The sequence below is a fragment of the Phycodurus eques genome, chromosome 20 (genome assembly GCF_024500275.1).
Source record: "Phycodurus eques isolate BA_2022a chromosome 20, UOR_Pequ_1.1, whole genome shotgun sequence".
NCBI lineage: Eukaryota > Metazoa > Chordata > Actinopteri > Syngnathiformes > Syngnathidae > Phycodurus > Phycodurus eques.
The window spans coordinates 15,032,310-15,059,190 of NC_084544.1; the positions used below are offsets into that span (position 1 = coordinate 15,032,310).

Genomic DNA, 26,881 nt, shown 5'->3' on the forward strand with positions numbered 1-26,881 from the left:
TACCCCACAATCATCCATCCATCCATTTTCTACCGCTTATCTGAGGTCGTGTCGCGGGGGCAATAGCTTTAGCAGGGACGCCCAGACTTCCCTCTCCCCAGCCACTTCATCCATCTCTCCCGGGGGGATCCCGAGGCGTTCCCAGGCCAGCCGAAACGATGTAGTCTCTCCAGCGTGTCCTGGGTCGTCCCCGACGTCTCCTCCCGGAACACTTCACCGGGGAGGCGTCCGGGAGGCATCCGAATCAGATGCCCCAGCCACCTCATCCGGCTCCTCTCGATGTGAAGGAGCAGCGGCTCTACTCTGAGATCCTCCCGGATGACCGAGCTTCTCACCCTATCTCTAAGTGAGAGATAGGCCGCTTGTATCCGGATCTTGTTCTTTCGGCCACGACCCACAGCTCGTGACCATAGGTGAGGGTAGGAACTTAGATCGACCGGTAAATCGCGAGCGTCGCCTTTCGACTGAGCTCCTTCTTTACCACAACGGACCGATACAAAGTCCACATCACTGCAGAACGCCGCAGGAGCTCATCCCCGACCCGGAGAGGGCACGCCACCCTTTTCCGACTGAGGACCATGGTCTCAGATTTGGAGGTGCTGATTCTCATCCCAGCCGCTTCACACTTGGCTGCGAACTGCTCCAGTTGGAGGTCACGGCTTGAGGAAGCCAACAGTTCTTTGGTCTTGGGCCTTGCCTATCAACAGTGACCACACTTATTGGCGTCATAACTGTAGATATGGTTTATTTTGGGGAAAAGCATGCTTTGAAAGTAAATACTGAAGTAATGAAATCAATGCTAGTTCACAAACATCTGCATTTATCTATGCAACCCAGACGGACTAAAACATGTTTCAAAACACAAACTACACTATACAGTTTTACATTAGTTACATCTGACCACACCAGAAGAACAGCGTTCACAATTAATCTATACAGACTGAAATATGCAAATGTTTACAAATATATCCATATGATTTCATACCCTATTGTTCATTTAGCTTTTATAGGTGTAAATGCACTTTTTTGTGTTATAATCAGACATTTGATTATCACTCCAACATATGTTGTGACAGATTGTATGACTTGATTTACAATTTAAACCAAGTCATGACTTGACTTCACACGGTTCAAAATTAGTGGGTGCTCGATTTTCCTTTTTTGCCAAAGTACCTTGGGACTACCTTGAAACTTGATGTTAATTTGTTGACTTATTCCCACCTCCGAAAATACCCCCCCCCCCCTCAGTTATTTAGCACAGTGTACTGTTAATCTCATAACTTGCTTCGGAGTGATTAGCCTCAACATGGCATGCTAATCATTAATAACCATTTTATATTTCTGCAGATTTGCAGAATGGAGGCATCTTAACTCTTATAGGTCATTTGAGGTCTGTGTCTACATTGGCCTAATATGCATAATGCTAATATGCATATCAGATTTTTTTAAAATTATTATTATACACGCATAGTAGACAACATGTATCTATTAGGGTTCAGTTTTAGATTTTATTTGAAATTGAATGATTCAATTATTTAAAAAAATATTGAATATTTTAAATAGGGTGGCAAGTTGTCTCATAAATTGAAGAAAATGTTAAAAACAGAGCTATTCAATTTCTTGCTATTCAATTTCAATTTAGATGTATCACCGATGTAAATATAAAATCTGGCCCAGGGTGCCACTTTGGGAGTACGACAACATTTGTGTCTTTCAAATACAAACATCATGCAAGTAAACACCAGTCTGTCCATTCACATCCACATGTAATCCAGATGTCAGAGAGGGTACACAGACAGTTGCTGCTCACAAGGTACATAACACATGGTGAAATATATATATTTTTTAATTATGATATATTTTTCAATACTATTAATTATACACCCAAGTACTTCTGCTCTTATGTCATGATTTTTCTCCTTTTGCGTTCATGTGCTCTCAAGAACTTTGTGGATGATACTGATCAACACCATCACTGGAATAGCTGCTGGTGTGATATTCTGTCATTTGCAGCACCTTCAGATGATCATCAATAGTCTCCAACTCCTGCTGAAAGGCTGAAATCTAAAATTCAACAAGAGGAAGGAACATGTGAAAGACGTAAATCGTAACACAGGACATTTGACGTTTCCATAAAAATATACTATTTGCACAATTGAGAAAACAAATATGAAAACATTTACATGTATTCATGCCATTCCTAACGTTTTTTTAAATGGTAAAACACTGTTTTAAAATAAAAATAAAAGTCTGAAAAATATATATTGTTAATTTTTCTCATCGTATCAGGATTTGATACACAGTATAACATTTCCATGAATGGATGCTAAATGATGTGCAGAAACCTATTTTCCAATTGTGCTCTGGTATGAAAGTCAAATGAAGGGATCCAGTTTGATTAATGCAGATGGCATCTGCTGGGGCATCAATAACAAAAATCGAAAGATACTTGGTTCAAGTGTTAAGGGTCCAGTGATCTGCCCAGAGCTTACCTTATTGTCCATCTGCTCCCTGATGTGTGCTGGGACTTTGGTTAGGTAGTCTGGAGATTGGATTTTGCGGAGGATCTCATCCAGTTTGGGGGCAAGCTTGCTTCGACGTTTGCTGAGCTGGGCCATTTGTTTGTCAATGTTCATGGCACTCTGGGAGAATATTTGAATGGATAATTTATTTGTGTATTTATTCTCATTGGATTCAGAAACTTTATCTATCCCTATGGGACAATTAATCATGAAGGGCAAAACCAACCAGGTACCACAGATGTTTGTGATGATAGAACAGAAAAAGATCCTTTCCCAAACCTTTCCCAAGAAGTTTGATTGAATTATCTAAAATCTATTGGTAAACAAATTAATTACAATTGAGGTGTTCAAGCCCAACATCTAATTGATTGAGTTATTAGTATTAGTAATTGATTTATTATTTTCATCCATTTTTAACTGACACACCCACTTACGTCTGAACTGAGGTCATAAGAAATAAGCACACACACACCTACGCACACTCACAATTTTTTTTTTTTTAAATGTAATTTTAAAAAACTAAGTCATAAGTATTCACAGCCTTCACCAATGAAACATGCAGTGTGGAGAAGGCATCATTGGAGCAGTTTGCTAACAGAGTGGGCCAAAATACTGACAGTTGATAAGTGCACAAGTATCTTTGAGAGTTACAGAAATTGTTTGATGCAGCAATTGACTCAAAAGGTTATGCAACTAAGTAATAAAAATACCATCTTTTCTACAACCCCAACTCCAATGAAGTTGGGATGTTGTGTTAAACATAAATAAAAACAGAATACAATGATTTGCAAATCATGTTCAACCTATATTTAATTGAATACACTACAAAGACAAGACTATTTAATGTTCAAACTGATAAACTTGATTGTTCTTAGCAAATAATCATTAACTTAGAATTTTATGGCTGCAACACGTTCCAAATAAGCTGGGACAGGGTCATGTTTACCACGGTGTGACATCACCTTTTCTTTTAACAACATTCAATAAACGTTTGGGAACTGAGGACACTAATTGTTGAAGCTTTGTTGGTGGAATTCTTTCCCATTCTTGCTTGATGTACAGCTTCAGCTGTTCAACGGTCCGGGGTCTCCGTTGTCGTATTTTAGGCTTCATAATGCGCCACACATTTTCAATGGAAGACAAGTCTGGACTGCAGGCAGGCCAGTCTGGTACCCGCACTCTTTTACGACGAAGCCACGCTGTTGTAACACGTGCAGAATGTGGTTTGGCATTGTCTTGCTGAAATAAGCAGTAGCGTCCATGAAAAAGATATTGCTAGGATGGCAGCATATATTTCTCCAAAACCTGTATGTACCTTTCAGCATTAATGGTGCCTTCACCGATGTGTAAGTTACCCATGCTATTGGCGTTAACACAGCTCCATACCATCACAGATGCTGGCTTTTGAATTTTGGGTCCGTAACTTTCCAGACAGTTCTTTTCCTCTGGCCCGGAGGACACGACGTCCACAATTTCCCAAAACAATTTGAAATGTGGACTCGTCGGACGACAGAACACTTTTCCACTTTGCATCAGTCCATCTTAGATGAGCTTGGGCCCAAAGAAGCCGGCGACGTTTCTGGGTGTTGTTGATAAATGGCTTTTGCTTTGCATAGTAGAGTTTCAAGGTGCACTTACGGATGTAGCGCCCAACTGTATTTACTGACATTGGTTTTCTGAAGTGTTCCTGAGCCCATGTGGTGCTATCCTTTACACATTAGGTGTCGGTTTTTGATGCAGTGCCGCCTGAGGGATCGAAGGTCACGGGCATTCAATGATGGTTTTCGACCTTGCCGCTTACATGCAGTGATTTCTCCAGATTCTCTGAACCTTTTGATGATATTATGGACCCTAGATGATGAAATCCCTAAATTCCTTGCAATTGTACGTTGAGGAACGTTGTCCTTAAACTGTTCCGACTATATTTCACGCACTTGTTCACAAAGAGGTGAACCTCGCCCCATCGTTGCTTGTGAATGACTGAGCAATTCAGGGAAGCTCATTTTATACCCAATCATGGCCCCCACCTGTTCCCAATTAGCCTGTTCACCTGCGGGATGTTCCAAACCGATGTTTGATGAGCATTCCTCAACTTTCTCAGTCTTTTTTGCCACCTGTCCCAGCTTTTATGGAACGTGTTGCAGCCATAAAATTCTAAGTTAATGATTATTTGCTAAAATCAATAAAGTTTATCGGTTTGAACATTACATATCTTGTCTTTGTAGTATATTCGATGAAATATAGGTTGAAAATGATTTAGCAAATCATTGTATTCCACAACGTCCCAACTTCATTGGAATTGGGGTTGCATACTGGCCAGTTTCATGACAAAACAAAGTGGCTGATTACTACCTGAAGAGGAAGGTGCAGCTGACACGTGTGGTCCACAACACCTACAAGGCAGCCTCTGGGTGGGGGAGTGGAAGAGACAGTGGCGAGAGCTCTTTCAGGACAGTAGATATTGATGCGGGAGACTCTGCTCAAAGTCCAAACAGCAGATCCAAAGTGAAGGAGAATCTGGGCCTGACTGTGTGAACATACCACCCACACTGAAACACAGAGGAGCACGTAAACCATAAAACAACTAACCATACTTCAAATGACGTTTTTCCAAAACATCTGAATGTAACGACAAATAATATGTTAGTACCAATTATCACCAAATTGTTGAATTTGGTCAACTGCTTACAAGTGAAGACTTACTGTCAGGCTTTTCTTTGGTCAAACCACACTGAGCCCTAAGGGAGCGAGCCACTCGGATCACTTCCTGCACCAGGAGGAAATCTCTTTCCTCTTCTGGGAAATGCCAGTGTTTCTGGCATGATGGAGATGACAAAATAACCACATAAGATGTCGACCAGAGTCCTGTGTAATCTTCAAACAACACATTTCTTTTCAGTATTGATACACCAGGGGAATACTTTAATTTATTATGAATTTGGCTGTTACTATCTACACTGGTATCAACCTACAACGAATCATAATGAGACGCGCTTCTCATATTTTGACCTCTAAAAACTTTCAAACTAAAAATTATGTATATAAAAGTTCCCATTGCAGATCAATTTTATTTGATCATTCCACTAGTGCACAACAATGCCTTTGCACGCATCAGGGGCGTCGCACCTTCCTTCCATCCATTTTCTGAGCCGCTTCTCCTCACTAGGGTCGCGGGCGTGCTGGAGCCTATCACAGCTATCATCGGGCAGGAGGCGGGGTACACCCTGAACTGGATGCCAGCCAATTGCAGGGCGCATATAAACAAACAACCATTCGCACTCGCATTCACACCTACGGGCAATTTAGAGTCTTCAATTAACCTACCATGCATGATTTTGGGATGTGGAAGGAAACCAGGGTTCCCGAAGAAAACCCACGCAGACACGGGGAGATCATGCAAACTCCACACAGGTGGGGCCGGGGATTGAACCCCGGTCCTCAGAACTGTGAGGCAGACGCTCTAACCACCGTGCCGGTAAGATTTGACACAGCCAAGTTCAATTTATAAGTTAGACCCTGATAAATATTGCTAGCTCAAAACGCAGCTTGAATCCTATTTTTCTCATACTTCTTTAATTTAATTTAAAAAAAAAAAAAAAAAAAAAAGATAATATTCTTGTGGACGTAGTTAGCATGATGAAAAATTATGTTTTTGATATAATTTGGTTTGAGTTCAGACAATTCAACAGCAAAGAAAAAAAAATACTGCTTATTGTGTCACAAATTTGTATTGTGTGATGACTTCGTGGGATTCATTTGTTACAAAGTCTCTATTGTGATTATTTTTAATTAATGAAGCTAGTCAAAAAATTAAGAAAGGAAAGTACAGAATGTATTTTGGTTCGTATGTTGAAGACGAAGTAGGAGCGGTACCAGTTGAGACGAGCGGGGGTAAGGCTGGACACACAGGCTCCTCTGGGCGGCTGCAGCTTCAGTTCTGAATGGCTGGAGTCTCTGCCACAGTTCCTCAGTCAGGAAGGGCATGATTGGGGAGAGGAGGGCCAGAGACAAAGACACACAGTGATAGAGGACGACACTTGCTGCTGGTCTCACTTTGCTGTTATTCTGCGTGACCCCTGTTCCTTCATTTTGCTCCTGTAGCACAGGTTTCACACTCTCCTACAAAACATGCACACAGAGACAAAGGGAGTCATCTTTCCCTCTTTGCCATTTGTATGCAACTTTTATACATTGTAATTGATAAAAACAATAGTGCTACTTGGGTCAAATGTACCCAATGTGTCTCTCTCCTCACCATGTAGACATCACACAGGTTGTGGACCCAGAAGGAGTACAAAGCAGCAGTGACAGTGTGCAGCTCATAGTCTTCAAAGGCCTTCTCTATTTCTGCTACTGTACTGTAGAGTCGGGAGCAGATCCACTGGTCCATGCTACTCAAATGAGACACCTAAAGATCAGAAATGATAAAGGCAGAAAAAAAAGAAATACTTTTATTTCCAAATAAAATATCCCCCCCCCAAAAAAATTGTCAAAAGTCAATAGTGCGCATTATACATAGGTATAGGGTAAAATTGGGGGGGTTGGGGGGAGCTTTCACATTTTATAAATGTATGCCGCCTTCTAGTGGTTATAAAAAAGCTGTGCACTTTCATTCCAATATGCCACCGCTACCTAGTGGTTATGAAAAAGGTGTAGCCTCCACTTTCATTCCAATATCACGGGTATGTATGATTGCATCTATGTAGAGTTGTGCTCATAAATTTACATATCCTGTGGCAGAATTTGTGAATTTTTTTTAATTTTTTTTTATAAACTTCTGCTCAGAAAATGGATGGATGGATGGACGACTGATGACTGAACAGCAACAGTCATTAATTTCTTTATGGTTATGTTTTGTTTAATTATCATGATTTTCTGAAATGATTGATAGTTTAATTTGAATCCAATTAAAATAAAATTAAATGTGTTTCGCCTGACCCTTCATGTTTTCTTTCAAGAATTGTACCCATCTTACAAATTCTGCCTCGGTAATCAAACATATGAGCACAACTGTGTGTTTTCTCATTTACTATAACCCCAATTCCAATGAAGTTTGGACGCTGTGTTAAACCTAAATAAAAACAGAATACAATGATTTGCAAATCACGTTCACCCTGTATTCACAAGCAAAGATGGGGCGAGGTTCACCTCTTTGTGGACAAGTGCGTGAGAAAATAGTCGAACAGTTTAAGGAGAATGTTCCTTCACGTATAATTGCAAGGAATTTAGGGATTTCATCATCTACAGTCCATAATATCATCAAAAGGTTCAGAGAATCTGGAGAAATCACTGCATGTAAGCGGTAAGGCCGAAAACCAACTTTGAATGCCCGTGACCTTCGATCCCTCAGTATCAAAAACCGACATCAATGTGTAAAGGATATCACCACATGAGCTCAGGAAACCAATGTCAGCCGCTGGCTTCTCTGGGCCCGAGCTCATCTAAGATGGACTGATGCAAAGTGGAAAAGTGTTCTGTGGTCCGACGAGTCCACAGTTCAAATTTTTTTGGGAAATTGTGGATGTCGTGTCCTCCGGGCCAAAGAGGACAAGAACCCATCCGGATTGTTATGGACGCAAAGTTCAAAAGCCAGCATCTGTGATGGTATGGGGCTGTGTTAGTGCCAATGGCATGGGTAACTTACACATCTGTGAAGGCACCATTAATGCTGAAAGGTACATACAGGTTTTGGAGAAACATATGCTGCCATCCTAGCAACGTCTTTTTCATGGACGCCCCTGCTTATTTCAGCAAGAGAATGCCAAACCACGTTGTGCACGTGTTACAACAGCGTGGCTTCGTAGTACAAGAGTGCGGGTACTAGACTGGCCTGCCTGCAATCCAGACCTGTCTCCCATGGAAAATGTGTGGCGCATTATGAAGAGTCAAATACGACAAAGGAGACCCTGGACCGTTGAACAGCTGAAGCTGTACTTCAAGCAAGAATGGGAAAGAATTCCAGCTACAAAGCTTCAACAATTATTGTCGTCAGTTCCCAAACGTTTATTGAATGTTGTTAAAAGAAAAGGTGATGTATCACAGTGGTAAACATGACCCTGTCCCAGCTTTTTTGGAATGTGTTGCAGCCATAAATTTCCAAGTTAATGATTATTTGGTAAAAACAATCAAGCTTATCAGTTTGAACATTAAATATCTTGTCTTTGTCGTGTGTTCAATTAAATATAGGTCGAACATGATTTGAAAATCATTGTATTCTGTTTTGATTTTTAACACAACGTCCCAACTTCATTGGAATTGAGGTTGTAAATAAAAGTAGGGCTGTGAATTTCAAAATAAGAGCAAGTAAATAAAAATAAAGTATTACATGTTCAAATAAAGTGCTTAACTTCAGAATAATTCTTTGAAAAAAACTAACAAAATTCAGATAATAGAGATTATGTTTTGATCATATAGGTAGAAGCAAAATCATGCATTGTAAACATGCATTATACATAGATAGAAGGGTTTTCCACAATTTTGAGGTCAACTTTGGGGGTGCGTATTATACATGGGTGCGCATTATACACGAGAAATTACGGTATACATTTCTGGGGTCTCCAGACGCAAGAGTTTTTCTACTTATTGACTTCGTCTTCAGGAATAAACTAAAATTAGCAGTGCATCCAGTATAACTGGGCCACTAGGTTCCCCTTACTGTTGCAAAATATGTGAATGCCCACAAAAATCTGCAGAAGTAAACGTTTTGCGACCATTTTAGAAATTAGAAAACTACAATCACACATCATAGCATGAACGGTTACATGAGAAGTGTCCTACTGGCTGGTCCAACGCTCGTAGGTAATATGTGTTGCAGTGGCACTGTTTCCCTTATTCTTTCTAAGCCCGTATGAACACATTAATTCTGAAGCTGCCTAAGGTAAAATTATGCAAAACATGTCACACGTTGAAAGTTTAAACCTGTCGAATGGTGCAGGATGAAAAACATGAAAAACTCTGGGCCCGATTTACTAAAAAATGGGCGCAAACTTGATGTGAAAGGTGATCTATTAACTGGGCACAACCAGAATTGCATCTGCCAAACATGCAAAATTTTTCACGCAGTTCATTTTTTTTTTTTTTTTTCAACTGAGCAAAAGTCCATTGAACTGCCAAGCCCCAAATAGGTCACTGATGCCAAGTGATATATTATACACAATGATTCACTTCCAACATAGACACGTGGCAGCCTCAGAGGCGCTTCACACAGGCGCAAGTATACCGTCTATATCAAATATACACTAACAATGTGGGAAAAAAAGGCATAGGAAAGGTCACATTTAGCCTTTATATTTGCAAAAAGAGACAAAGAAAGAATTCTATATAGTCGTTATGGCACTGGTAACACAACAATTGGCATTTAAACAGTAATATAAAATTGCAGTTGTAATAATGACTAAATTTGAGGAAAGCTTTCCATGTTGCAAAAGCTGCATGGTTGTACCTCCTCTAGGGTTCCCACTGGTGTAGTGTTGTCACCCAGCACGCCGAGAGTGAATCTCAGCGTCTGCCACACTTTATTACAGAAATGTCTACAATTCAAAACCTGTGAGATTGATAGACTGATGTCTTCTCCTAAAATAGAGGCAACAAAAAAGACAGAGACATTATTTAGACAAATACACAGCATCCTCTTTTGCTGTTGTATCTTGAAAATGTAGCATCAACTCTTGTAGTCGTCATCATTTAAAAAAACAAAACCAAAAAAAACAAAAAACGTTTGTTTTGTACTCCATTATAGCCAGATAAAATCTGAAGTTGCACCCACTGCAGGAATAAAGTGTAACAAATTTTTGGAGAACATGAGCTTGTGTCTGGACTCCGGTCGAGATGCCCCTGAGCAAGCCAATAAAACATCCCTCCTAGCCTGCCAAACTCATGCAACACTACTTTGTTTGTGCACTATGGCAACAAAAATAAAATGCAGAGCGAACACTTTCCTTGAGCGACAACACTCACCCATAATTTTGTGAGAGCAAAGGGCAAATCTCAGAGCATCAGTTCCGCACTGAGGGATCCCCTGAGGGAAGTCTTTCCTCTGAGGGAAGCAGATAAAGTAGTTAGCTAGAAGATGAGGTAATGAGCACACTCATTCAGCGAGAAAGGAAACCCGAACAACAGCGAGGGGTTCTGACCTGAGCTTCCATGGCAATCGCCTGCTCCCTGGGGTCGAGGTTCCCCTCTTTAACTTTCTGTTGAAGCCTCTGAGAGGAAAAAATACGAATTATAGAAGTGGACTTTTTTTTCTAACTACGACTGTTAGAAGTCATATTTCTACATGGATTTGGAAATGGATAAAATTGTTTTTACCCTTCCATTAAAGAAAGAGAAATATATATGGTCACTGACAAAAAAAAAGTGCGAAAGCCCCCCACCCACCTATTGTACAATATAGAGTTTCAAAATACAGATGTTTAGAAATAGATAAGTTTTATTAATCACAGGGAAAATAAGGAAGATGTACCAAATTATTTCCACAAGATTTTTGAACCACGGACCTTTCGCAAGGTTAGGCGAATGTGATGATTACTAAACAACGGAAATTAAAGTAGGAAAGTGATAAGTCAGTATTGGTCTTTCATATATTCAGTTATATATTTGAACTTTTCTCATTTGTAAAGAATGACTAAAATACAACTAAAAAAACTGAGATAGTACGATGGAAGAAATTTTGTTACAAACCTCCAAGGAGACTCCATGGATTACATCCAAGGGGTTGATGACATTTCCCAAGGATTTACTCATTTTCCTACCATGTTTATCCCTCACCAAAGAGTGAAGCAGAACCTTCGATTGAAGAAGCACAAATGTGAAAAGCTGTATGTACCATTTTGAATTTGAGCCGCTCATTGTCCAAGTACCTGCTTAAAAGGCAACTGGCCTGTCAGCTCTGTGCCCAGCATGACCATCCTCGCCACCCAAAAGAAGATCAGGTCACTGCCCGTCTCCAGGATGGAATTTGGGTAGAAACGCTGAAAATCTCTAGTCTGTAGAAGTTGGGTGGTTACAATCGAAAACATCGATGATGTTATTGCTGACGACAAGCTGCTGGAGGAGATGCGGTACCTGTTGAGGCCAGCCCAACATGGCGAAAGGAAACAGCGCAGAAGAGAACCAGGTGTCCAGAACATCGGAGTCTGACCCATGCAGCATGCACATAAACAATGCATCCAAACAAACAAATAAAAAGACTTAATCAAACAAATGATTGTTACATTCAATTCTATTTTCAGTTTCCCAATAAATCATGTTTGTCATGTGCATAAACATGCATCTCCCTGGGCTTGCTTCGGTTTCCTCCCAGAGTCAAAAAAAACAATGTGGACATTTGTAATGTGCCCAAAATCAAAAATTTGAATAGTTGTTTGTTTCTATGTGCCTTGCGGTTGACTGGCGACTAGTCCAGGGTATACCCCGCTTCTCGCCCGACGTCCACTGGGGTAGGCTCCAGCACAACAGTGACCCCAGAGAGGATAAGTGGTACGGTATCGAAGAACGATGGATGGGGTAATAAAGAGTCTCGTTAAGAAACTAAATAAAACTTAAAAAATAAAATTGAGCTACGAGAATAGCTTCAATGCAATTCTACAACTCTGGAAAAATAAATTACCCCAAAATAGGTCAGTCTCAAAGACCCCTAATGATGACAACAAACAATGGACTTCGTTTTCCCTTGCCCGGACGCGGGTCACCGGGGCCCCCCACTGGAGCCAGGCCTGGTGGTGGGGCTCGAAGGCGAGCGCCTGGTGACCCACGTTACCCTTTCGGGCACAGCCCACTAATGTGGGTCCCCCTTCCCATGGGCTCACCACCTGTGGGAGGGGCCATAGGGGTCGGGTGCAGTGTGAGCTGGGCGGTGGCCGAAGGCGGGGACCTTGGCGATCCGATCCCCGGCTACAGAAGCTGGCTATAGGGACGTGGAATGTCACCTCTCTGGCAGGGAAGGAGCCCGAGCTGGTGTGTGAGGTCGAGAAGTTCCGACTAGATATAGTCGGACTCGCCTCCACACACAGCTTGGGCTCTGGTACCAGTCCTCTCGAGAGGGGTTGGACTCTCTTCCACTCTGGAGTTGCCCACGGTGCGAGGCGCCGAGCAGGTGTGGGTATACTTATTGCCCCCCGGCTCGGCGCCTGTACGTTGGGGTTCACCCCGGTGGACGAGAGGGTAGCCTCCCTCCGCCTTCGGGTGGGGGGACGGGTCCTGACTGTTGTTTGTGCCTATGCACCAAACAGCAGTTCAGAGTACCCACCCTTTTTGGAGTCCTTGAAGGGGGTGCTGGAGAGCGCTCCCGCTGGGGACTCCATTGTTCTGTTGGGGGACTTCAATGCTCACGTGGGCAATGACAGTGAGACCTGGAAGGGCGTGATTGGGAGGGACAGCCCCACCGATCAGAACCCGAGCGGTGTTCTGTTATTGGACTTCTGTGCTCGTCATGGATTGTCCATAAAGAACACCATGTTCAAGCATAAGGGTGTCCACACATGCACTTGGCACCAGGACACCCTAGGTCACAGTTCGATGATCGACTTTGTGGTCGTGTCATCGGACTTGCGGTCGCATGTCTTGGACACTTGGGTGAAGAGAGGGGCGGAGCTGTCAACTGATCACCACCTGGTGGTGAGTTGGCTCCGATGGTGGGGGAAGATGCCGGTCCGACGTGGCAGGCCCAAACGTATTGTGAGGGTCTGCTGGGAACGTCTGGCAGAATCCCCTGTCAGAAGGAGTTTCAACTCCCACCTCCGACAGAACTTTGCTCATCTTCCGGGGGAGGCTGGGGACATCGAGTCCGAGTGGACCATGTTCCACGCCTCCATTGCTGAGGCGGCCGACCGGAGCTGTGGCCATAAGGTGGTCGGTACCTGTCGTGGTGGCAATCCCCGAACCCGTTGGTGGACACCAACGGTGAGGGATGCCGTCAAGCTGAAGAAGGAGTCCTATTGGGCCTTTTTGGCCTGTGGGACTCCTGAGGCAGCTGATGGGTACCGGCTGGCCAAGCGGAATGCAGCTCTGGTGGTCGCTGAAGCAAAAACTCGGATATGGGAGGAGTTCGGTGAGGCCATGGAGAAAGACTTCCGGACGGCTTTGAGGAAATTCTGGTCCACCATCCGACGTCTCAGGAGAGGAAAGCAGTGCACCACCAACACTGTGTATAGTGGAGATGGGGCACTGCTGACCTCGACTCGGGACGTTGTGAGTCGGTGGGGAGAATACTTCGAAGACCTCCTCAATTCCACCGACACGCCTTCCCATGAGGAAGCAGAGTGTGGGTTCTCTGAGGCGGGATCTCCTATCTCTGGGTTTGAGGTCACCGGGGTAGTTAAAAAGCTCCTCGGTGGCAGGGCCCCGGGGGTGGATGAGATTCGCCCGGAGTTCCTAAAGGCTCTGGATGTTGTGGGGCTGTCCTGGTTGACACGCCTCTGCAACATCGCGTGGACATCGGGGACAGTGCCTCTGGATTGGCAGACTGGGGTGGCTTCTTAAAAAGGGGGACCGGAGGGTGTGTTCCAACTACAGGGGGATCACACTGCTCAGCCTCCCTGGTAAGGTCTATTCAGGGGTGCTGGAGAGGAGGGTCCGTCGGGAAGTCGAATCTCAGATTCAGGAGGAGCAGTGTGGTTTTCGTCCTGGCCGTGGAACAGTGGACCAGCTCTACACCCTCGGCAGGGTCCTCGAGGGTGCATGGGAGTTCGCCCAACCAGTCTACATGTGTTTTGTGGACTTGGAGAAGGCGTTCGACCGTGTCCCTCGGGGAGTCCTGTGGAGGGTGCTTCAGGAGTATGGGGTACAGAACCCCCTGATACGGGCTGTTCGGTCCCTGTATGACCGGAGTCAGAGTTTGGTCCGCATATCCGGCAGTAAGTCGGACTCGTTCCCGGTGAGGGTTGGACTCCGCCAAGGCTGCCCTTTGTCGACGATTCTGTTCATAACTTTTATGGACAGAATTTCTAGGCGCAGCCAAGGCGTAGAGGGGGTCCGTTTTGGTGGCCTCAGTATTGCATCTCTGCTTTTTGCTGATGATGTGGTTCTGTTGGCTTCATCAAGCCGTGAGCTCCAACTCTCACTGGAGCAGTTCGCAGCTGAGTGTGAAGCGGCTGGGATGAGAATCAGCACCTCCAAATCTGAGACCATGGTCCTCAGTCGGAAAAGGGTGGCATGCCCTCTCCAGGTCGGGGATGAGATCCTGCCCCAAGTGGAGGAGTTCAAGTATCTTGGGGTCTTGTTCACGAGTGAGGGAAGAATGGAACAGACGGATCGGTGCAGCGTCTGCAGTGATGCGGACTTTGTATCGGTCCGTTGTGGTAAAGAAGGAGCTAAGCCGAAACGTGAAGCTCTCAATGTACCGGTCGATCTTCGTTCCTACCCTCACCTATGGTCACGAGCTGTGGGTCGTGACCGAAAGAACGAGATCCCGGATACAAGCGGCCGAAATGAGTTTCCTCTGCAGGGTGTCCGGGCTCTCCCTTAGAGATAGGGTGAGAAGCTCGGTCATCCGGGAGGATCTCAGAGTAGAGCCGCTGCTCCTCCGCATTGAGAGGAGCCAGATGAGGTGGCTGGAGCATCTGATTCGGATGCCTCCCGGACGTCTTCCTGGTGAGGTGTTCCGGGCACGTCCCACCGGGAGGAGACCCCGGGGACGACCCAGGACACGCTGGAGAGACTACGTCCTTCGGCTGGCCTGGGAACGCCTCGGGATCCCCCCGGAAGAGCTGGATGAAGTGGCTGGGGAGAGGGAAGTCTGGGCGTCCCTGCTAAAGCTACTGCCCCTGCGACCTGACCCGGATAAGCGGTAGAAAATGGATGGATGGATAGTTGTTTGTTTCTATGTGCCCTGCGGTTGACTGGCGACTAGTCCAGGATATACCCCGCTTCTCGCCCGACGTCCACTGGGGTAGGCTCCAGCACACCAGTGACCCCAGAGAGGATAAGTGGTACAGTATCGAAGAACGATGGATGGGGTAATAATGAGTCTCGTTAAGAAACTAAATAAAACTTAAAAAATAAAATTGAGCTACGAGAATAGCTTCAATGCAATTCTGCAACTCTGGACAAATAAATGACCCCAAAATAGGTCAGTCTGGACGTGGATGGCAATACAATCGCTCTGTCAACGGCTTAAATAGTGTGACATGATGTTCCAATGAAATAAACAAAGAGAAACATGACACATTGACCGGCGATTTGTGTTATTGGGTAAGGTGAAATGTTGTCGGCAATGCTCTGATCATTTATTTCTTCGTAGCCTACACAACGTTTGATAATGACAACAAAAAATATTTCATTTCATACGATGTGGAAACAGGATTCAAGAGGTAAGTGTACCCTGAGTCAAACTGATGTCCTGTGGTTTCGCTCCATATTTGACAGAAGCTCTCTGACGGGCCTCATCCTCATTCCTTCCCCAGACCCATTGGTCCTAACAAAAACAGAAACAGTGATATTTCCACCAACGACTTGGATCTTAGTTTTGCTCACTCCCATATTCTGCCTCTACAAAGAAATAATAATATATATTATTTTAAAGTTGTGACTCGCACTCATATTCATTTAACCATGTTTACTTTTGTAGTTGTAGTTTGCAACAGCACAGCATTGCACTGCGTCATACTAAGAGCTCATTCAAATATGTGACTCTCAAATGCACGACTGAGAAAAAAATAAAATAAAAAAATACTCATTCAGATGCAGTACAGGTTAGACAGTTAAGAGACGGACAGCCATCGTGAAAAAAACCCAACCTCTTGTTTGTCAGTAGAGGGAGGAAATTCCACTGTGTAAGCAGGGATCTGATGCCCCCACCACAGCTGCCTGGAAATGCACCAATCACTGTAAAGCAAACAAAGCTGCATTGTTCACACTCGTATAATGAAACAAGGATGCATTCATCGGGAGAATTGTTATTTCACACTCATCACAGAACAATAGATGACACACAGCTGGTCAGATGTAAACAAAAGGGAAATTACCTAAACTTTGTCAATGCGAGTCAATGATCGGGGTGATTCTACCTGATGTTGGACAGCCAGTTCTTCCATGTTTTGGTGTAAAAGGGAGGGACGATTTCCAGCTGACCCTGGTCGACAGCCTAGCAATGAAAAGAGTGAGTCACACTGACAACTTCAGCTCTCGGCCACCTCCGCTACCAAGCAAAAAAAACATCATTTCACCAAAACTAGTTACCTGTATAGCTTTTTGAGCCATTCCGTGGCAGCGAACAAACCATTGCTTCTTTAGAAGAGGCTCGATGACATCCCCTGAGCGGCTGAGGCATATGGAGAACAATAATTTGAGTGACATAAAACACAAAAGTGTGCACTTTGTTTGAAAAGGAGGTTATTTCCACTGGTTGGATCATACAAGCCCAATAAATAGGCCAAAGTCACTATTTGTGGCTTCCACGTGTCGGGATCTGCGACTCCCTGTTTTTTTTCACTCACAAACAATGGACATACACGCATGGAATATAAATGAGCATGTTTTCATTGTGTATGCCTTTCTGTCCCTGTCAATTCTTAGGTTTCAAGTCAGTGTTTTCGCAAACTATGTATTATAGTTATACCCTGTTTGACATACGATGTATCGCAGGCTCTTTTGAGGAGAATTTGGTTTACAGCGTCAGTTTTTCCAGAGATTCATAGTATAGGTCACCATCTCACATGCACAGAAATAAAACTCATCTGCTACAAGATAAAACAACGTTTTTAAATAAATATGATCTATAAGAATGTCTTTTGGGGTTTTTTTTTGTTTTGGTTTTTTTAACTAGCCTTGGCATGAACCACAAAAAGTGCTTATGTTGGGGTCAGCCACAAGATAATACAGCCCATCGAGGGGGAAAGGATTGCAGTAATCTGTCCTGCACATGGAACAGGCCAATGTTTATTTTGATGACTTCGATTATGATCTAGGTATTGCAGAAAAAAAATACATTATTATCGAGAGATATTTGTGTGCTGTGCTGCACAGAGGTCATTTTGTCGATTGCCAACTGAAACTGTCAAAACGCTCTTCTGATGTTTTCCCGTCCATTAAAGCACACAATCATAAAACCCAAGGAGAGACTTTCAACCTTAAATATGGTCAGCAACCTGTCTCATCACAACACATATTTCATTTGCTTGGTACAGCTGCACCTGTCAAAGCTATTAGCTTTTAGAAGTAGATGAACGCATATATTGATCAATTAATATTTCTCTGACACTGTCATTTATAAACTGGTCATTATAATACTCATGACATTTTTTTTATACAACTCTCGTATTCGAACTTTGTGATTGAGTAAGGTGTACATCATGATGTGGCCAGGCAGTTTATGGCGTTTGTTTACCTGCAAATAGGTAAGGTCATGGCGTGCTCCTTCTTTCCTCTGAACAGCTTTTTCTCAACCAAAGCATTCACTACGAGCTGTCTGGCATCAAACCGCTTCACCCCCTTAAAACATCCAAGACGACATTACATGAAGAAGTTTTAATCGTTGTGTAGGGTTCCTATTTTTCATCGGAATATGAGCTGTAACAGAATAAATCATTTCCAAATACATTCCAATAAACCTTTTTGTAGCAAATACAACAGTAATGTCAGTGACGTTCCTGCACCTCCAGCCATTGTCCACAGAGCGGAGTCATCTTCCCATCTCCTCCAATCACAGTGAGGCGTGGCAGAGTGTGTCTCTGTGACAACAAGAAGTCTGTGTGGTCATGAGCAGGAGTAACCTTCACTGCACCTAAAGACATAAAAGATAGATTAGCAAAGAGGTCAACAAATACCAAGTCTTCCCCGTTGCATATGAACATGAAACAATATTATAGGAACTGCAGTGACGCTACTATGAGTGTTGGACTGCTTTATTTTCTTGCGACTGTGACTCAAATTGGCAGTTGACCTGTGCCGAGCTCCATGGCCACAATGCTATCAGTGACAATCGGCAGCAGTCTGTCATTGAAGGGGTGGCGGCATTGCTTTCCATGAAAATCCTGGAACAAAAAGAACAGAGTAAAGCAATGTTTCTGTTATACAAAAATATACTCCAAAAATAATAAGACATGTACACCTCTATAATAAATTAGCGTTTTGACAAGAATGCTGTGGGTCATTTACAAGCGATATTATTGCACCCTATACAGATGTACATGCATGTAATACAACTGGTGGGCTTTAGTTACATTATTCAAATATATCCCCTCATTTGTACACCAAGAGGCGGTGGAACAAGTAGTGGCGAGGGAGTGGGGAGGTGCTGTACAGTGCTCAGGGAGTGCTTTCAGCAAAGAGCGCAAACATGCTCAAAGATGAAATACATAACGTTTAGCGACATCTAATTATCCTGCCGATAAGCAACATATGCTCAGATAGGCGCCACCCAGTGCAATAAATCAGGGGTGTGAAAACACATCATAAAAGGGGCAAAGAGGCAAGCCAAAAAAGTGGGTGGGCTCAAGCCCCAGTTACTCCTTGGTTCCGCCACCTCTCTTTGACATCTCTTTGATTTACTGATTTATCCAAATTCTTATGCATCCAAAATTCAAGGAAAGGATTCCCGCCTGGTATCGAGGATCATCAGGGTGAACCGCTATGGCCACATCTCCCAGCATTGTCTCTGGACGAGTTGTTGAGACCATTATCTCTCCACCTGAATGGTTTGAGAAACACAGAACATAAAAGGATTATGTCGGGCCTTTTTAATAATCCCCAGAGTTAGGACTAAAACACACAGTGAGGCAGATTTTTGTCATTATGGTCCATGTCTTTGGAACAGCCTTCCTGTAGCTGATGCGCAGCCAATCAGCTCACGGGATAAATCCACTCGTGCTCTCATTGGTCGATGTCGCGCCGGGAACCAATCACGCGCCTTGTATGAGTGCCCGTGGCATGTACAGTACAGTACAGGCATGTACGCAGAGACTGAGACACCGGAGGGGAAGATTATCTTATTCCCACAGCCCGGCAGAGAAAAAGATGTTCAAAGGTACGCTGAAGTTGCCATCTTAGCCTAAAGCTAACTTTTTTTTCATTTGGTATAAGACAGTGTTGTTTACTATAGGTAGCATAACACTGTAGGGCCAACTGTCTTGTATTACACGGTGTTCTGACAAATTTCCCTACTTCTGAGAATCATCCTACCAGAGTAGGAATTGACAGTTATATCTGTTGATACTGGGAAATAACTACGATTCAGTTTTAGTTGGGGTTTCAGCAAGAAATGCTCAAGAAACAAAACAATTATATATATATATATATATATATATATATATATATATATATATATATACATACATACATACAAAATCATTTTGAATGACACACTAAAAAAAAATTTGGGGGCGAAGGTTCTGATCGCACAAGTAGGCAAATCAAATTTCATTCATTACCACCCGGCCTATAACACACATATTAATGATGCGATGCGGTTTTCAGTATTTATGAAATCATGAGCCTCTTCACATGAGTGAACACTCCATGAAGTATTGGATGACATCGTGGAAGTTTTGTTCTTTTTTGATATATGACGGCTGCTGCTGTTGCAATACGTGTTGGAAAAACTCAAGAGCCGAGAGTGCACTATTCGTTTGGATGCAATACACAATGTAAACACTAGATGGGAGTAGTTCCTACACATTTTCCCTTCAAAATAGAAAATGTCACGTTTTTAGCCTGCCATTTTATTAAATCCAAATTTGATTTAATCTATTTTTAACGTTGCTTGGTCTCATTTTAATTATTTATCTATTTCTTGTATGGTGGCTCTTTTTCCTCATCCTTTCCGGTAATCTCTATAGTAGGTTGTGCTCCAATATTTTGATATGAAAAGTGCAATAAATAGAAACTTTGATTGATTGTGGGGTTAGTCACTTTCTGCCACACCACTCATGCAACTATGCACTTGCTTTTGCAGCAGGTTGCAGTCATGTTGACTAGAAATTCCCACAAAACACTGAAGAGTCTAAAATGTCTTGGTAATCAATTGAATACTTTACAGTATTTGCCAACTCTGCCATCAATACTCACTGTGAGCATCTATCGGGTATGCAAAGGTGAGCATGGTTCCAAACTCCACTTCATGTCTATAGCTAGGAACAGACAGCATAGTTTTCCCAGACAGTTCCTTCAAATCAACCTGAAATTGAAAAAAGACATATGGTAAGAGACTTGAGTTATATTTCAATATTGAAAATGTAAACAGTAAACTGATTGAGAAAAACAAAAACTCTTGACAACAACCATCACGTGATTCCAGAGCTTTGAGTGCTATCTTGTGGTATTTAAACGGATGGATTTGCGGGCCATTGTACACAAACAGGAAACATAAAACCTTCATTGGGAACCATCCATCCATCCGTTCATTTTCAACACCGCTTATCCTGGTTAGGGTCACGGGGCGCTGGAGCGTAACCCAGCTGACTTTGGGCGAAAGGCGGCCCACACCCTGAACTGGTCGTAATGGGCAACCATTAGGTACCAAAAAGATAGCTATCAATTATATACGCAGTCTTTCCCCCCCCCCCCCCCCCAGTATATGGGGGGGGGGAAAACACGGTGGGCGACTGGTTAGAGCGTCAGCCTCACAGTTCTGAGGACCCGGGTTCAATCCCCGGCCCCGCCTGTGTGGAGTTTGCATGTTCTCCCCGTGCCTGCGTGGGTTTTCTCCGGGCACTCCGGTTTCCTCCCACATCCCAAAAACATGCATAAATTGGAGACTCGAAATTGCCCGTAGGTGTGACTGTGAGTGCGAATGGTTGTTTGTTTGTATGTGCCCTGCGATAGGCTGGCAACCAGTTCAGGGTGTACCCCGCCTCCTGCCCGATGACAGCTGGGATAGTCTCCAGCACGCCCGCGACCCTAGTGAGGAGAAGCGGCTCAGAAAATGGATGGATGGATGGATTGTATGTCCTGATAATTGGCAGAAGAGCAGCGTTGTTGTTGGCGTTATTCATAATTTTTTCTTCCTTCGCAACATCGGGTATCCACCGTACACGGACGTTATATATTTTATCACCTCTATGTCTGAGATGGCGGACTCCAGAGCACAACTCCAATTGACGAGACCCTCCGAGCGATAGATCAGACCAGCGTCACATAGACGGACAAAGGCCTCAGTTACCGCCTTACTGAAACCCTGAAACGAAAGACACAGTAACAAATGACATCAATCCTGACAATCATTCAATCCAACATCACGCAATAGTTTTCAAATAAAATCTTGAAAATCATTTCTATCGTACATGTATGTGTAAAAAGGAGAATAGTTTCTCTGTTACTGCCATGCCAGATTATATACTGTACGTACTTTCCTGGTCATTTGTTAATCATCTTGTGTTGGTAAGCACTAGCCTTTATACTAAAATTACTGTCCAGAGTTTTGAGAAATACTTTGCTGCACACTCAAAGTATAACTTCATTCGTCAACAGCATACTTACTATGAGTTGAAAACACAGGTGTCAAACTGGTGGCCCCGGGGGTCAGATCCGGCCCGCCATATAATTTATGTGACCCGCGAAAGCAAATCAAAATGGCTCATTGTGTTCTGGTGTGATACCATTGAGTTATTTGCAAGTATTTTTTTTGGTTACCAACGCCCCTTTGAAAAGAAACGTAATAGTTGAAAAACATGTTTTTATAGGCTTCTGATTTCAAAAATGGTTATTCATCAATGTGTTGTGTATACTGTATGTAATTAGAATATGTGTGGTAATCTGTCATTTATATGGGTTCACAGTCGTAGCGGCCCGCCAACAAAAGGCATAACTACGATGTGGCCCGTAACAGAAATGAGTTTGACACCCCTGCATTAAAACATAGGAGCCTTTCCCAATCAGAGTGATTATTAATTGATGCAATTTGAATCATCTTACAGTCACTGTTTAAGGTCTGCCAGCAAGAGATGGGTTATCAAACACCATCATCCACCCGTCCATGTTCAATAGTACTTATCCTTGACAGGGTCGTATGGAGCTAATTTCTGGACTGACTGCCAATCACGGGTCAGACATCGACACAGCAAACCATTCATACTCACATTTGCACTAAGTGAGTGAACTGAACTGAACCCACTCTGCCTGGATGCAGGTCTGGTGAATGTAGATCAAAATAAAGTACAACCCCAATTCCAATGAAGTTGGGACGTTGTGTTAAACATAAATAAAAACAGAATGCAATGATTTGCAAATCGTGTTCAACCTATATTTAATTGAATACACTACAAAGACAAGATATTTAATGTTCAAACTGATAAACTTTATTGTTTTTAGCATATAATCATTAACTTGGAATTTTATAGCTGCAACATGTTCCTAAAAAGCTGGCCCAGGTGGCAAACAAAGACTGAGAAAGTTGAGGAATGCTCATCAAACACCTGTTTGGAACATCCCGCAGGTGAACAGGCTCATTGGGAACAGGTGGGTGCCATGATTGGGTGGAAAAGGAGCTTCCCTGAATTGCTCAGTCATTCATAAGCAAAGATGGGGCGAGGTTCACCTCTTTGTGAACAAGTACGTTAGAAAATAGTTGAACAGTTTAAGGACAATGTTCCTCGATGTACAATTGCAAGGAATTTAGGGATTTCATCATCTACGGTCCATAATATCATCAAAAGGTTCAGAGAATCTGGAGAAATCACAGCATGTAAGCGGCAAGGCCGAAAACCAATATTGAATGCCCGTGACCTTCGATCCCTCAGGCGACAATGCATCAAAAACCGACATCAATGTGTAAAGGATATCACCACATGGGCTCAGGAACACTTCAGAAAACCAACGTCACTAAATACAGTTGGGCGCTACATCCGTAAGTGCAACTTGAAACTCTACTATGCAAAGCAAAAGCCATTTATCAACAACACCCAGAAACGTCGCCAGCTTCTCTGGGCCCGAGCTCATCTAAGATGGACTGATGCAAAGTGGAAAAGTGTCCTGTGGTTCGACGAGTCCACATTTCAAATTGTTTTGGAAAATTGTGGACATCGTGTCCTCCGGGCCAAAGAGGAAAAGAACCATGCGGACTGTTATGGACGCGAAGTTTAACAGCCAGCATCTGTGATGGTATGGGGCTGTGTTAGTGCCAATGGAATGGGTAACTTACACATCTGTGAAGGCACCATTAATGCTGAACGGTACATACAGGTTTTGGAGAAACATATGCTGCCATCCAAGCAACGTCTTTTTCATGGACGGCCCTGCTTATTTCAGCAAGACAATTGCAAAACCACATTCTGCCACATGTTACAACAGCGTGGCTTCATAGTAAAAGAGTGCGGGTACTAGACTGGCCCGCCTGTAGTCCAGACCTGTCTCCCATTGAAAATATGTGGCACATTATGAAGCGTAAATTACGACAACGGAGACCCCGGACTGTTGAACAGCTGAAGCTGTACATCAAGCAAGAATGGGAAATAATTCCACCTACAAAGCTTCAACAATTAGTGTCCTCAGTTCCCAAACGTTTATTGAATGTTGTTAAAAGAAAAGGTGATGTAACACAGTGGTAAAGACAACCCTGTCCCAACTTTTTTGGAACGTGTTGCAGCCATAAAATTCTAACTTAATGATTATTTGCTAAAAAGAATAAAGTTAATCGGTTTGAACATTAAATATCTTGTCTTTGTAGTGTATTCAATTAAATATAGGTTGAACACGATTTGCAAATCATTGCATTCTGTTTTTATTTATGTTTAACACAACGTCCCAACTTCGTTGGAATTGGGGTTGTAGATTAAACATAGAAACAAAATATATTAACACTTTATGTCACAGGTCCACAACAAGCAGACCCCGGTCCGGCCAGATCCAGACGCGTTCCTATACAGCCACATTAGATTATTTTGACAAACGCTTGTTGTTTCAACACTGTGTTTTACCTGCATATTTACTTGTCTAAATTTAACATGAACCGATTTCTGGAAGCTTTCCAGGTGATTAAGGGAGTAATTTTGAGTTAAGTTTAAGTCACCAAATATGGTTTATTTCCATGTAAAGGCTTACGAGAATTGAATTAAAATTGTAAAGGCTTACGAGAATTGAATTAAATGTAACATAATTCTATTTTATGACCCATAGATTCTGTTTGATTCAGTACAGTTCAGATGTGTCGTACTTTATCCATGGTGAAACAGGCTCTACTCCAGTCTAAGGAAGCGCCAAGTTTCCTCAGCTGGTGATATATCTCATCTCCTTTCCTGACACAAAACCAGTGAAACACATATTTAGAAGTGATCACACAGCAAATATCGGCATAGACAAAAGATAAAGATGAAGACTCACTCATTTTTCCATTTCCAAACCTCCTGTAAAAACTCCTCTCTTGTGAAGTCTCGCCTGCACTTCCCTTGCTCTCGAAGCAGCATCCTCTCCACTACACTCTGATTCAAACATGTGACATGAAGGTGCAGTGTTTCAGGACCAAATATACAAGACAGCCTTCGATGTATCATTCTGACAGCTGAGCGTCCAATACTAGCTACAAATACATTATGGCCGCTTAACAGATCCTCTGAGATCAAAGGCTATAGAGTTGAGTTGAAAATTTGTTTTTTAAAAAAGCGTTTACAGAGATAATACATTAAGTAGCTTTCATTGACTGTCTAAGAGGTATTCATTTGAAATATTCATTGTTTTAGTTGGCAGTGGTATTACTGAGTAATGACGTAAATGAGCAAAACATTGCCTCGTGTCGGGTTGCATTATCTTTAAACCAATGGTAAAAGTTGATAGAACGATAGAAAATCTCCTTAAATACTAAATTATGACAAAAGAGGGGGGACAAACTGAGCTGCTTTACCTGTGTTGCTATACCAGCGTGGTCACAGCCAGGGACCCATAGTACTCTTTGGCCCTGCATCCTTCTCCTAGCAGTTTGAACAAAGCATAGCGTATGCCTTATCCATCGTTCATCCAGCAGTATTACGATTACAGCATAAAGCATTCATCAAAAAGGCAACAGTCTGCATCTGCTTTTGGCATTTACCATCGAACCAAAGCATCTTCTATTGCTACAGTCAGAGCATGCCCCAGATGCAGAGTCCCTGTCACGTTTGGCGGCGGTATACACAAAGAGAAGTTCTGATCCACCGCATGAGATAACTCCTGAATGTCCTAAAAAAAAAAAAAATTTTTTTTTTTTAAATGTGTGTCGTGCATACTGCAACCTAAATGGACACATCTAAAAAAAAAAAAATGGATGTTATCATCAGCAATATGTTGTATGATGTTTAAAATATCTCACATGGTGCTCGGGGCTGAAGAATCCTTCCTTCTCCCACCATTGATACCAGCTGGATTCCACATACTCTGGGCTGTATGAGGATGGGAATGCCGAGCTTGTATCTGCCAATACACATTTATATGTAGGGGTTGGTGGGGTGTGGGGATTAAATACTGCAGAGATTGACAACAAATAAACTGATAGTGGGGTTGGGGGAGGGGGCAATTTTACATAAACTCACCTTTCTTTGCCCCACGTGATGTAGGAGCAGTGTAGAGAATTCTCTCCTTCTCACTCCATTTGATAAGGTCCTCTTCAGCAGTCTGGAAGCAAAACATGAAAGTTGATTAAGAACTGCAGATGAGACTGTACAAAAAAAAAAAAAAAAAAAAAAGACAAATGCACAAGCAACCATCACACTAATGTTTGGAGGTCTTAAGATGAATGTGGATGTATTTGAAAGGGGGTAGCCAATGGGCAATTACGTTGTGAGCTCCCAGAAACTGCTTATAGGGAGTCTGACATGCAGAAGGCGGTATGTTTGCAGTACTGTACATAGGAACGTACAGATTCGTGTCGCTCCAACTTACAAGGTGTTGAGTGAACAATATGGCGTTCTCCCTGTGTTTTTTCCGCTTCAGTTTTTCAACTCGAAGACGAGAATTTGAGCTTGACTTGGAGGCGGACAATGTAGAAGGCTTGCGCGAGTGACTGGAACAGAGTCTGACGGCTTCTCTCCGCGCGAGCCTTAAAACAGGACCTACCCTCCACATCCTGAATGACAAGCTACACACGGAACCGGTATATATATATATATATATATATATATATATATATATATTCAATTTAAAATATAATTTTAAAACAAAGAAATTGAAAATCAGGAATACGTTTGAAATGTAAGCAGTATGTTTATCTGAGCCGACTCTTCATATTTACAGGATGTGCTTTCAAAGCTCTGAGAAACGCCTTCAACGACCTTTAAATCCCTCTTCCTTGTCAAGTCCGCATTTCTTTAATGTTACTAATTATGCTTATAAACGCTACGTTCTAATAGTCCCGCAATCAACATGCAATTTGAACATATTTAGTAAGCTAAAAATTTTTTTAAAAATAATAAAATACTTCATGTCAACATAAGGATGCTGTTTGACGACGGTCTATTTTGAGT

At 42.8% G+C, this 26,881-nt stretch overlaps 1 protein-coding gene across 3 annotated transcripts; it reads right to left on the reverse strand.

The window, feature by feature from the left end:
• Window positions 1–748: 748 nt before the first annotated feature.
• On the reverse strand, window positions 749–26,881 carry vars2 (valyl-tRNA synthetase 2, mitochondrial). Of its 3 annotated transcripts, none has more exons than XM_061665191.1 (30): window positions 26,650–26,881; window positions 26,301–26,496; window positions 25,952–26,033; window positions 25,732–25,832; window positions 25,474–25,601; window positions 25,288–25,354; window positions 24,771–24,868; window positions 24,604–24,685; window positions 21,511–21,630; window positions 20,523–20,631; window positions 19,058–19,146; window positions 18,400–18,490; window positions 18,113–18,240; window positions 17,845–17,948; window positions 16,698–16,779; window positions 16,526–16,602; window positions 16,256–16,343; window positions 15,840–15,933; window positions 11,586–11,656; window positions 11,381–11,506; window positions 11,202–11,306; window positions 10,655–10,723; window positions 10,479–10,557; window positions 9,964–10,094; window positions 6,778–6,930; window positions 6,396–6,641; window positions 5,226–5,337; window positions 4,875–5,071; window positions 2,493–2,642; window positions 749–2,064 (listed from the first exon to the last, which is right to left on the reverse strand). In XM_061665191.1, the coding sequence occupies exons 2-30, from the start codon at window positions 26,481–26,483 to the stop codon at window positions 1,939–1,941; spliced, it is 3,288 nt and encodes a 1,095-aa protein (XP_061521175.1). In that variant the 5' UTR covers window positions 26,484–26,496; window positions 26,650–26,881; the 3' UTR covers window positions 749–1,938. The 3 variants fall into 3 exon arrangements, with proteins under 3 accessions (XP_061521175.1, XP_061521174.1, XP_061521173.1); XM_061665190.1 differs by having other exon boundaries at window positions 26,601–26,881; XM_061665189.1 differs by having other exon boundaries at window positions 26,301–26,881.

What these genes read in the sequence shown, in the direction of transcription:
- vars2 (XM_061665191.1), bottom strand. Translation starts at nt 26,483, where the DNA reads ATGTGGAGGGTAGGTCCTGTTTTAAGGCTCGCGCGGAGAGAAGCCGTC. An exon ending in CCTGTTTCACCATGGATAAA is followed by an intron (nt 21,631 to 24,603) that starts GTACGACACATC and finishes CTTTCGTTTCAG; the next exon opens with GGTTTCAGTAAGGCGGTAAC. An exon ending in GCCAGTTGCCTTTTAAGCAG is followed by an intron (nt 11,307 to 11,380) that starts GTACTTGGACAA and finishes CTTCAATCGAAG; the next exon opens with GTTCTGCTTCACTCTTTGGT.